The 12,713-nt window shown below is 38.9% G+C and overlaps 1 protein-coding gene across 17 annotated transcripts in view; it reads left to right on the top strand.

Moving 5' to 3' along the window:
- LOC106883520 (rap1 GTPase-activating protein 1) overlaps nucleotides 1–12,713 on the top strand; it is a 411,187-nt gene that overhangs the window by 359,284 nt on the left and 39,190 nt on the right. For 10 of the 17 annotated variants that reach the window (XM_089342809.1, XM_089342819.1, XM_089342810.1 and 7 more), the window contains 10 exons: nucleotides 194–294; nucleotides 654–783; nucleotides 1,451–1,606; nucleotides 1,887–1,958; nucleotides 2,448–2,534; nucleotides 2,674–2,910; nucleotides 3,033–3,106; nucleotides 5,278–5,376; nucleotides 11,495–11,612; nucleotides 12,193–12,295. In XM_089342809.1, coding sequence (XP_089198935.1) covers nucleotides 194–294; nucleotides 654–783; nucleotides 1,451–1,606; nucleotides 1,887–1,958; nucleotides 2,448–2,534; nucleotides 2,674–2,910; nucleotides 3,033–3,106; nucleotides 5,278–5,376; nucleotides 11,495–11,612; nucleotides 12,193–12,295 — 1,177 coding nt within the window. The remainder of the gene's footprint in view (nucleotides 1–193; nucleotides 295–653; nucleotides 784–1,450; nucleotides 1,607–1,886; nucleotides 1,959–2,447; nucleotides 2,535–2,673; nucleotides 2,911–3,032; nucleotides 3,107–5,277; nucleotides 5,377–11,494; nucleotides 11,613–12,192; nucleotides 12,296–12,713) is intronic. The other 7 variants (XM_089342816.1, XM_089342817.1, XM_089342811.1 and 4 more) reach the window with 1 other exon arrangement.

Below are 12,713 nucleotides of genomic sequence, written 5' to 3'. Positions count from 1 at the left end.
TGAGATAATCCATGATTAATTGAAAACCATATGAATAAATAATTATGACATTTGACAAAATAATCTGAATGCCAAAGGGTTAACGAGATAACGTGATTAGTATAAACTGTTGTTACAGAAATGTGAGATTAACTGGGGTTTTTTTGTGTTTTTAGAAAATATTACTTTTTTTTTTTTTATTTGAATTCTTTAGGTAAAAGAAGAAGACTTGTTTGGAAATAGGAACCATGGACCTGCTATGGACGAATTCTTAGAACTTATAGGAGATCGAGTGAAGCTGAAAGACTTTCCTCAGTAAATACTTTACCATTTCTTGTGTTGATAGAATTTTTATAAATATTTTCTTCTCAATTATTTGTTGTTAGCGATTCAACAAAGGAGACTGGCAGAACAGGCACCAGGCTTTAGGAAAAGAAATAATTAGCACTGGTGTTGATTCATTCAACTAAAAATTCTTTAATGTAGTGCTCCAGCATGGCCACAGTCTCATGACTGAAGCTAGGAAAAGATTTTAAAAAAAAACGATGTCAAAGCTATTTTATTTTTCAGATTTCCCCCCCCCCCCCCCCAAAACAACAAATCTGACTTTTTCTCACCAGAGCAACTCATAACTGCAGCCAATTCCAAAATGCTTTCAATCTTTCTCGTTTCAGTTTTCGTGGAGGACTCGACACGAGTTACGGCCAAACTGGAGATTATTCAATCTACACAAACTTCAGGGATAATGAGATCATGTTTCATGTCTCAACTTTGCTCCCTTATTCAGAAGGGGATTCACAACAGGTTTGTATTTCACACTCTTCTGCTTTTCATATCTCATAGTAATTTAGATATCATATACACTCACACACATGTATATGTATATATATATATATATATATATATATATATATATGTGGGTCACTCGACAGTAAATCAAACGTCTATAAATGCTATTTGTAATTTTGTGTTGACTTGAATGGGAAAATGTGTTGCTGAAGAAGGACTCCAGCTTGAATAATTTTCATGATGTTTTAAGGTGGTGAGCTGACAGAAACGGAAGCATGCCAGGTGAAATGCTTAGTGGTATTTTGTCTGCCGTTAAGTTCTGAGTTCAAATTCCACTGAGATTGACTTTGCCTTTCATCCTTTCAGGGATCAATTAAATAAGTACCAGTTACGCACTAGGGTCGATGTAATTGACTTAATCCCTTTGTCTCTCCTTGTTTGTCCCCTCTTTGTGGGCAATAAAAAAATAAATTTTCATGCTGTTTCATATTTAGTTGCTTTTGTTAAATTCCTTCAGTTGTTAAACACGAATAAATCTTGGAATTCAATGGTTTTGATTGACTGTCAGCTGACCTTTGGCCAACCCTGTATTGTTTCTGTTGATTGTACAATTCTCTTCTCTATCCACCTCCATCGTTACATGTCCCTTAATTATTGTTCTCTTCTCTTCTTCTCTTTACAGTTACAGAGAAAACGACACATCGGCAATGACATTGTAGCAATAATCTTTCAAGAGTCGAACACTCCATTTGTGCCTGGTGCCATTGCATCGCAATTTATCCATGCTTATATCGTCATTCAGCCAATTAACCCAAACACAGATGACGTCAAATATAAGGTGAGATTCATATTCAAACACCACGTGCTACATGTTTAGGGAGTTGATGGTTTCATAGACAAAATGAAAGGGTTGGGTTCTGGGTTCAGTCTTGCTGCGTGGCACCTTGGGTAAGAGCCTTCTACTATAGGCTTAGGCCAACCAGAGCCTTGTGAGTGGATTGAGAAAATGTATTAATGGCTACGAATTCTACTAATTATCTTCTTTAGTTTTCTCCTCCTCCTACTCCTCTTATCACTACCATTAAATACTAATTATGATGGTTGTTTTTTGTCAATAGGTTGCAGTGACTGCTCGCAATAATGTGCCATCTTTTGGCCCTTCATTGTCACAACCAGCTGTCTTCAACAAGGTAAGTTATTTCAGTTACTCAGATTATTTAGCAACATAGAGACTGCTTTGGCATAGCAATTGTGGTCTTAGAACTTGGTCCTTGGAAAAGAGTTTACCCTAGCTTCAGGTTGATCAAAAGCATTTGCTGGAAATCTACCAGGGACCTTCTTTTCGTATGTGGGTGACATATTGTATAAGATGGCAGAATCATTTAAGCGCGCCAAACAAAATGCTTTGCAGTATTTCACCTGCCTTCCTATTCCGAGTTCAAACTTCACTGAGGTTGACTTTGCCTTTCACCTTTTTTGGGGGTCAATAAAATAAGCACCAATTGATGGTCTTTTTTATCAAACATCCTGGCAGCTGAGACAATCAATGGAGGAGTTTTGTTGTTCAAAAACAGATTTATATTCTCTTTTATTTGTTTCAGTCGTTGGACTACGTCCATACTGGAGCATCAGTTTTGATATATAGACATTGTTCTGAATTATCAATTTTTATCTTTTAGGGACCAGATTTTCGAGAATTTGTCCTCACAAAACTCATCAATGCTGAACTTGCTTGTTTCAACGCAGCCCAATTCGCTAAACTTGGGGTAAATTTGATTTTTTTTTTTTATTTCACTATTTCAAGCAATAATTAGTTTGTTCCTCTCTCTCTCTCTTTCCCCTCCTTCCACACCAACATTACCCTTATCTGTGCCCCTCACCAAAGATTTTCTTTTTCTCGTTTAGGACCGAACTCGCGCTGCTTTGTTAGACTCACTCTATGATGACCTTGACAAGAGCAATGCCGAGATTTTCGGAGCATCAGGATCGAAACAAGAAGGAACGAAATTCATAAACTCCTTCAAACGAGTGTTGAGTGGGAAGACCAGGACGCAGCCTCTTGATTCTCGAGACAACAGGAAATCAAATGGTTTGCCTGCACACTTGCCAACGGTTGGTGAAGACGAGAAAACTCCACCAGTGGTGAGTCTGGACAATCATTATCGTCGTTTAGCCTCTGTTTTTCCATGCAACAACAACCAAATAAAAACTTGTTAAAAACTTCAATGTTTATATTTCTTGCTTTTCTTTTTTCTTCCATCCAGGTCAAGAAATCCCCAACCAACTTCAACAGCCTCACTCGTAATTTCTCTGGAGGTTTTGACAAAAAGAACAAAATGTATGTTAAATCAGATTCTCTCTGAAGCATGCCTAAACGTTATCCTCTTCTTCTTCTTCTTCCTCCTCTCTGCACATAGCATCGGCAGCTGTTAACTTATCTGTCTTGTTGCATTTACTTCATGTTTTTATGTTTTGTCTCCTTTGAAATTATGTTTCTATAAACAGAGTTTGGATTGGTTTAGGGCAGTGGTTCGCAACCCTTTTATGTAAATTTGTTTTCCCATGACCCCCTTTTAATATGCTTATCCTTTATATATATATATATCATCATTGTTTAACCTCTGTTTTCCATGCTGGCATGGGTTGGATGGTTTGACTGAGGACTGGTGAAACCAGATGGCTACACCAGGCTCCACTCTGATCTGGCAATGTTTCTACAGCTGGATGCCCTTCCTAATGCCAACCACTCTGAGAGTGTAATGGGTGCTTTTTACGTGCCACCAGCATATATATATATATAAATAAATATATGTATGTATATATATATATATATCAAATTTTGAATTTAGTTCATGTACCCCCAGCGCTACCTTTGCAGACCATCAGGGTCCACAGACCCCAGGTTGGGAACCACTGGTTTAGTGGGTAAAAACAGGGGCAAGGAAAGAGTTTTAATGGTGGTGAGGAATGGCTGAGCCAAGCATGCAAAAGAAAATGTGGGGGAGACTAGACACAGTAGTGATGGAGAAGGGTTAAGGTAAGTAAGTATATTTATTGAATAGGGTCAGTTGTAAGTTGGGGAACCAATGAAATAGCAGCAGAGGTGTGGATGGAGAGGAGGAAAGGTGTAGGTTGGTAACGAGCAATTAGCTGTTAATTAGAATGAACAGCTTTAATATGAATCTGGTCTAGAATATGCAGATGTATGATAAACATTTTGCGACAGATGTATAAACTTTACAGTAACATAGAAACATAGCTACGGTGATGTAATTTATAACATAGAACATGGTTATTGTGATGTAATTGCTAGAGGGCTGACCACTGTCCTTTGCTGAAGTATTTTTGAACTGAAAATAATAAAACCCAGATTTCTTATAGAAAATATCAGGGATTTTGATGCTTTATCCCTGTTTTTGTTCAAGAGATGATGGAGCAGTGAAAATAGGTTTATGTTGAGAGTTACTGTCAGGATTTCGGTCCTGTTGTTGTACGATATTAGATTGTTAAATCTTCGGTTTAAGATCTTTATAAAGGTCATGTGGGTCTGACAAGAGTTGATGGCGTTCTATGTGAATAACTGTTAAAATTTTTATAATTGGCTTGTGTGTCCGAGTGGGAAGGAGGGAGCCTTCAGGGTTGGGGAGGGGGGCTTAAAATATATTGAATTAATAAACTTTATAATTGCATGTGTTTTCTCAGGTGAATCAGCCAAATCTTGTGTATTTCTTTGAGAATATATTATTTACATTTGTGACAAGGAAGCCATAAACTTTGTTGTAAATTAAACAGTCGGACTTCATTTGCTCTGACAATTCAAAAGAATAGGAAATAAGATAATCGCCGTTAACAAAGAACACCATTTCTTTATATCTTTGAGATACCCCCATTCTATTTAACCAATTACCTCTGTGTAATAGTCCTTCTCAATCTGAGTTGATAAAGGTCTACCGACCCCTTTATTGCACAAGAAGTCTTCATAAAACTTTGTCTTACTGCTGGCTTGCTTCTCAGTTGACCCCTATTAATTGCATCCCCTAATGTCAGTTTAGCTTTTCAGTAAATCTGAAACCCCAAATCTATTGCTTCTAAAACTCAAAGCACCATTTTTATTCTGAGTAAATCTTACTTTTCTGATCCCCTTTCTCTCCACACCTCCCACCCCCACCTGGAAGCATCCAGCTTTGTTTGTTCGCTTATAAATCAAATGCAATTAAAAGCATGACTTAATTAATGCAATAAAGCACACGGTGTTGTAAGCTACATCCCTGCCACCCGACAGATTTGCTCACCTCATATCTTTATTAAACTGTTTCCCAGCCATCTTTCAATGTCTCTCACTAATAAAATTAATTCTTGAGTTTTTTTTCCTTTTCATTATAAACCCCCTTCATCATCTGACAGGAAAATATCTTTAAAATACTAAATTTTTAGGCAGGGGTGAGGTGTAAACATTTGAAAATCTACCAATTTTAATCAACTGTAATTGTTTTTATTCTAATTTGCTAGGAATCGAATTGATAGTCAGAGCAGCCAGTCAACGTATCGAACATGCAGTACTCCCCCAAGCCCACAGTCCAGTCCTAGCAGCTCAAACTCCACATCAAGGTATACACAACCACATTAGTAGTCATTACAAAAGCAAAACATCAAACATTGTCTGACGTTTTTAACAAACAGAAAATAAGAGAGAAAGACAACAACTGGTCTATCACACACACACACGTGTTAGTATGTTGAGCCTGTTACCAAGGCAACCTCTCTGTTGTCACCTGACCTGCTAGAAGAAAAAAATAGATAAACAACATCTGCTCATCTTAAACCTAGATACACTGTGTCTGTGAAAAAAAAAAGGCAAGATGGTCATGGATTGAAAGCCTTGGATTCCAGTTCTCACTGATCAGGATTCACATAAAATATATTAAAACTAATCCATATATATATACACACACACACATATATATATATATATGTACATACATACACACACACACATATATACATACATACATACACACACATATATATATACACATACAGACACACACATATATACTTACAAATATACATGCATACATATACACACACACACACACAGAGGGTTGTCCGAAACATTGAATCTAATGGCTTTTTGCTTTTTATTTTTTAATAATTTTCTCTCAAATGGTTCTCTTATGGAATTTATCTGACTGCATCAAAACTGTTCTCATGGCCCTGAGATTTGGGTCCTTACTTAATGAGCTCCCAGCAAGGGTTTCAACAATTTTGATCTTTTGAAAGTTTTGAGTCCGTACCAGTCTGTAAAGTAAAAAGAAATATGTAAAATAAATACAAAAAGAATGTACATACAAACCAAGCATATACATACATGTGTGTGTGTGTGTGTGTGTGTAGAATAAGAAATAGAAAGGAAAATAAGGAAAGTTTGCAACAATCCAAAGAGGAATGTCTCTGTAGGGTGCAGCCCCTTGAAAGCCAACTGCATCCTTCAAATATATTGAGGTTTTACAACTTTCCTCACTGCCTCGTTAGCTTTCCTCATCTCCAATTTCATTTATTATTATACTTCTATACCACAATGCTTCAAGCAAACTATAACACTTGTCTTATATACATGTGTGTGTGTTAGGCCAATTATCTATAGATCTCGAGTTTTTGGGGCCACTCTGTATTCCATATCTGTAAACTCACTGAGAAGGACTCAAAGGACCAAACACTTCACATCTGTTGTCTAAGTTTCTGTAATTTTCATTGGGGTCGTTTTTTGTTGCACAGCTTGCACTTATATCAGTTTTAGAAATATTTCTGCAGAAATTCACAGAGCATGAAACTTGAGCTACACTTGCAGCAGGTTACTTGAGTCCACACTTCACTTTATTTTGACCCCGCCCCCCACAAGCATTCCTTCACAGCAACACAGAAATATATTTACATGAATCATCTAATTCATTTGTTCATACAGTAATGGATGTGAATGTAATTAAGTAAATGAATCTATATTACACATACATATATATATATATATACGCACATACATATATAAATATATGCACATACAAAGTGTGGAGGTTTAGTTCACAAGTGATCTCAACGATTGGGTGCGCTGTCTATGATCAAGCACATCACACCCATGGCCATCCTGTGAACACCACCAACTTATGCAACACAGGCCTTTCCTAAGACTGTCTGGTACCAACTTATACAACACAGGCCTTTCCTAAGACTGTCTGGTACCAACTTATACAACACAGGCCTTTCCTAAGACTGTCTGGTACCAACTTATACAACACAGGCCTTTCTTAAGACTGTCTGGTACCAACTTATGCAACACAGGCCTTTCCTAAGACTGTCTGGTACCAACTTATGCAACACAGGCCTTTCCTAAGACTGTCTGGTACCAACTTATACAACACAGGCCTTTCCTAAGACTGTCTGGTACCAACTTATACAACACAGGCCTTTCCTAAGACTGTCTGGTACCAACTTATACAACACAGGCCTTTCCTAAGACTGTCTGGTACCAACTTATACAACACAGGCCTTTCCTAAGACTGTCTGGTATCAACTTATACAACACAGGCCTTTCCTAAGACTGTCTGGTACCAACTTATACAACACAGGCCTTTCCTAAGACTGTCTGGTACCAACTTATACAACACAGGCCTTTCCTAAGACTGTCTGGTACCAACTTATACAACACAGGCCTTTCCTAAGACTGTCTGGTACCAACTTATGCAACACAGGCCTTTCCTAAGACTGTCTGGTACCAACTTATGCAACACAGGCCTTTCCTAAGACTGTCTGGTACCAACTTATACAACACAGGCCTTTCTTAAGACTGTCTGGTACCAACTTATACAACACAGGCCTTTCCTAAGACTGTCTGGTACCAACTTATACAACACAGGCCTTTCCTAAGACTGTCTGGTACCAACTTATACAACACAGGCCTTTCCTAAGACTGTCTGGTACCAACTTATGCAACACAGGCCTTTCCTAAGACTGTCTGGTACCAACTTATGCAACACAGGCCTTTCCTAAGACTGTCTGGTACCAACTTATGCAACACAGGCCTTTCCTAAGACTGTCTGGTACCAACTTATGCAACACAGGCCTTTCCTAAGACTGTCTGGTACCAACTTATGCAACACAGGCCTTTCCTAAGACTGTCTGGTACCAACTTATGCAACACAGGCCTTTCCTAAGACTGTCTGGTACCAACTTATACAACACAGGCCTTTCCTAAGACTGTCTGGTACCAACTTATACAACACAGGCCTTTCCTAAGACTGTCTGGTACCAACTTATACAACACAGGCCTTTCCTAAGACTGTCTGGTACCAACTTATACAACACAGGCCTTTCCTAAGACTGTCTGGTACCAACTTATACAACACAGGCCTTTCCTAAGACTGTCTGGTACCAACTTATACAACACAGGCCTTTCCTAAGACTGTCTGGTACCAACTTATACAACACAGGCCTTTCCTAAGACTGTCTGGTATCAACTTATACAACACAGGCCTTTCCTAAGACTGTCTGGTACCAACTTATACAACACAGGCCTTTCCTAAGACTGTCTGGTACCAACTTATACAACACAGGCCTTTCCTAAGACTGTCTGGTACCAACTTATACAACACAGGCCTTTCCTAAGACTGTCTGGTACCAACTTATGCAACACAGGCCTTTCCTAAGACTGTCTGGTACCAACTTATGCAACACAGGCCTTTCCTAAGACTGTCTGGTACCAACTTATACAACACAGGCCTTTCTTAAGACTGTCTGGTACCAACTTATACAACACAGGCCTTTCCTAAGACTGTCTGGTACCAACTTATACAACACAGGCCTTTCCTAAGACTGTCTGGTACCAACTTATACAACACAGGCCTTTCCTAAGACTGTCTGGTACCAACTTATGCAACACAGGCCTTTCCTAAGACTGTCTGGTACCAACTTATGCAACACAGGCCTTTCCTAAGACTGTCTGGTACCAACTTATGCAACACAGGCCTTTCCTAAGACTGTCTGGTACCAACTTATGCAACACAGGCCTTTCCTAAGACTGTCTGGTACCAACTTATGCAACACAGGCCTTTCCTAAGACTGTCTGGTACCAACTTATGCAACACAGGCCTTTCCTAAGACTGTCTGGTACCAACTTATGCAACACAGGCCTTTCCTAAGACTGTCTGGTACCAACTTATACAACACAGGCCTTTCCTAAGACTGTCTGGTACCAACTTATACAACACAGGCCTTTCCTAAGACTGTCTGGTACCAACTTATACAACACAGGCCTTTCCTAAGACTGTCTGGTACCAACTTATGCAACACAGGCCTTTCCTAAGACTGTCTGGTACCAACTTATGCAACACAGGCCTTTCCTAAGACTGTCTGGTACCAACTTATGCAACACAGGCCTTTCCTAAGACTGTCTGGTACCAACTTATGCAACACAGGCCTTTCCTAAGACTGTCTGGTACCAACTTATGCAACACAGGCCTTTCCTAAGACTGTCTGGTACCAACTTATGCAACACAGGCCTTTCCTAAGACTGTCTGGTACCAACTTATGCAACACAGGCCTTTCCTAAGACTGTCTGGTACCAACTTATGCAACACAGGCCTTTCCTAAGACTGTCTGGTACCAACTTATGCAACACAGGCCTTTCCTAAGACTGTCTGGTACCAACTTATACAACACAGGCCTTTCCTAAGACTGTCTGGTACCAACTTATACAACACAGGCCTTTCCTAAGACTGTCTGGTACCAACTTATACAACACAGGCCTTTCCTAAGACTGTCTGGTACCAACTTATACAACACAGGCCTTTCCTAAGACTGTCTGGTGTGGTTTGAAGGAAGATTTCCTTGCCATTTCCTCGGATGATTGGTCTCCAGGCTTCTCTCTAGCTTTGACTGTTAGGTAGGTTACCTTCACTGTGGCTTTAGAAACCTCACACACACACACACTCTCTCTCTTTCCCTCACACATACAACATACAGGGTGACCAGAAGAAAATTTAGACATGACACAGTGTGTGGGTGTGTGTGTGTGTGCGTTTGAACATATCGAAATGAATAGCAAGCAACTCTCTTTAATGACATCTTATCTTTAAAACTTGTTTCTTTTTTATACATTTTCATGTTCTGTGTTTTTTTTTTCTATTTTATTAATTCCACCATTAAAATTATATCCTTTATCATCAACATCATCATCATCATCATTATAAGCTGGCAGAACTGTTAACATGCTGGGCAAAATGCTTGAAGTATCAGTGAAACACTGGGGTCAATGTAGTCAACTAATCCCCTCCCCATAAATTTTAAGCCTTGTACCTATTGTAGAAAGGATTATTATTATTATTATTATTTTTTTTTTTTCTGGAACCTCAATCAATTTCACAACTTGTTAAAAACTGTTCCATCGAATTATTTCTCTCTGTTCATTCATTTATCACAAAACTAGTTTCTCTTCTTTGAAGCCAACTCGAATCTCATCTTCTTTTCCAGTACATTCTAAACATTTTGAGCTTTTTCAATCCTTTCTCTGAGTGAGTGGCCCAAAAACTGCATTTTGTAAATGGAATTTTGAGCGTCTTGGATATCCATTCTCTGTCTTGGTGCATTTTGTTTTGAAGATAAGGGTTTCTGTTGTTTCTGGCATGGCTGAAGCTGCAATGCTTAGATGTTTGTTAATGATATCTTTCACATAATGTCAATGGACAAACCCTTTTTATGTTTGTTTGACCTGATTGAAATAACAGTCATGTTTACTTCAAATCATGCACAGTTATCTGAAAGACTGGATGGACACAAGTCCTCTCAGAGAAATATAACTCAATGGAACAAGACAGCTTTGGGGGCCCAGGGAGTTACTTACAGGAGTTGTAAGGGAGCTTAGCAGGGAGTCACAGGCACCTCTGCTGAACCTGAGCCAATAAACTAGCTGAATCTAACCCCTTAAAGGTCCTGTTGTCAGGGCTGACCTAAAGCTAGACAACATAATTAGTTGAATGGTGAATGTGTGGCTCTCATACAGAATTGCTATTGGAATTCTCTGACTAGTTTGATGTCTGGGGCAGGTAGTAGTTTGGTGGGATAACCTCAAACACTGAATAAAAAGACCCTGGTTGTTCCACACAGACACCCTCTTTAGTAGCTTGGTGGCACACTAAGATGCACCCTTGCCCGAGCTGTTAACTGATTGATGATGAAAAGCACAGCCAGCTGCGAAACCTCTACTTAAAACACAACAGAGGAGTTTGATTTTTTTCTGTTGTTGTGAGACCCATCGAAACCCTGACAGCATGGGAAAACATCTCAATGACAATAAGGATTTTATGTACATACACACACAAATGTATGTATATCTTTCACTGTTCTAAATCAATGAAGGGTGTAATCTTTGAAAACAATTATACATTTCAAATGATATCTTTTGCAGTGATTGCTCTGCCCCAAGATACAGGCACTTCCTTATCACTCTCACCATCTGAAACACAATGACCCAGTAATTAGCCTCTGGGAATAACATAATCACTGACTTCATCATCATCATCATCATTGTCATTTTCTTCTTTCTTTTCTTGCATGATATTGTTGTTTGATGGTTTGGAATTCCTAGTTTTCTGAAAGCCCCATTGAACAGCTTCATGTCCATCTTGCTTGTTGATTTATATAAAACCCCTTTCACACTCCCCGTTTCTTTTCATTGCAGGTTACGGCACAACAGCTCACAATTGTCCCCCTCAAACTCTGAAAGTAGTTTTAACAGTATGGAAGAATACACAGTACAACAGACCAGCCAAGACCACGAAGACAGCGACACAGGCCTGGTTAGTATATTCTCTCTCCACACCCTCCTTCAGCCATGCTGTGGCTCCATCTTTGGACAGTACTGGTCATTTACTCCAACATTACACAGCCTTTAAACAGAAAATATTTCATCAACTAAAAATTCACTTTCACTATAATCGTCACCATTTAACGTCCACTTTCCATGGGTTGGACGGTTTGACAGGAGTTGACAAGCCAGAGGCCTGCACCATGCTCCAATGCCTGCTTTCGTACAATTTCTATGGCTGGATGCCTTTACCAATGCTTAATACCATTCTTAGTCTGGTATTTTATCTTATGAAACCAATAAAGTTTTATTAACCATTTCGCATTCTGATTACTCTGTCAAATGTAATGCTTATCTATTCACATTGTTTTCTATTAATCCTGGATTATCTCATAGCTTCAAGACTTAAATTGATGTGGTAGTTTACTTTTAGAATGACATAGTTGAACGTAAAGTAGGTAGAATATTTGGGCTGGACACGGTCAGTTTAAATGCTAAAGGGTCAAACAATGAAGGAAGTCCATGATTTGTTTTTGAATAATGTTAAAGAGCTAAATACTTTTTCTTTGCAGGAAAGTATGTCTTCTGTTGGCACCCCCTACACTACTATGAAGAATTCCTTGTCAAACAGTTTCAGTGAAGATGGAGCCAGTGTGTCAATTCCAGAGTCAGAAGGTATAATATTTCCTTCCTTTTATTCATTTTACGTGAGGAAACTTAAAACATTTCTTTATCACATTGACATTATGATTTTATCCCACACATTCCCCTCCCCTCACATTCACACACTTAATGCAGAGGTCCTTCAGTTTTTCTAGGCCCTGTAAAAGAACTCGAAAGGTTGGACCTCTAACCAGACCTTTCAGAATACCCTTAAAGCCAGGAAATTATCAGCAGCCCCTCATATAAAGGGTTGCTGAAAAGTTCCTGATTTTGGGTTAAAGAATATACAAGAGGATCAGTTAATTATGATTTTATTCAACATATTCCCATCTCACTTATTGCAATGGTCCTTCAATTTTTCTAAGCCCTAAAAAAAACTTGGAAAGTTGGGCCTCCAACCAGGCCTTGTGCAATACCCTTAAAGCTAGGG

Source organism: Octopus bimaculoides, chromosome 26 (genome assembly GCF_046866305.1).
Source record: "Octopus bimaculoides isolate indiv1 chromosome 26, ASM4686630v1, whole genome shotgun sequence".
Taxonomy (NCBI): domain Eukaryota; kingdom Metazoa; phylum Mollusca; class Cephalopoda; order Octopoda; family Octopodidae; genus Octopus; species Octopus bimaculoides.
Note: the sequence above shows the minus strand (reverse complement) of the source record. Positions and strands in the feature narration are given on the sequence as shown.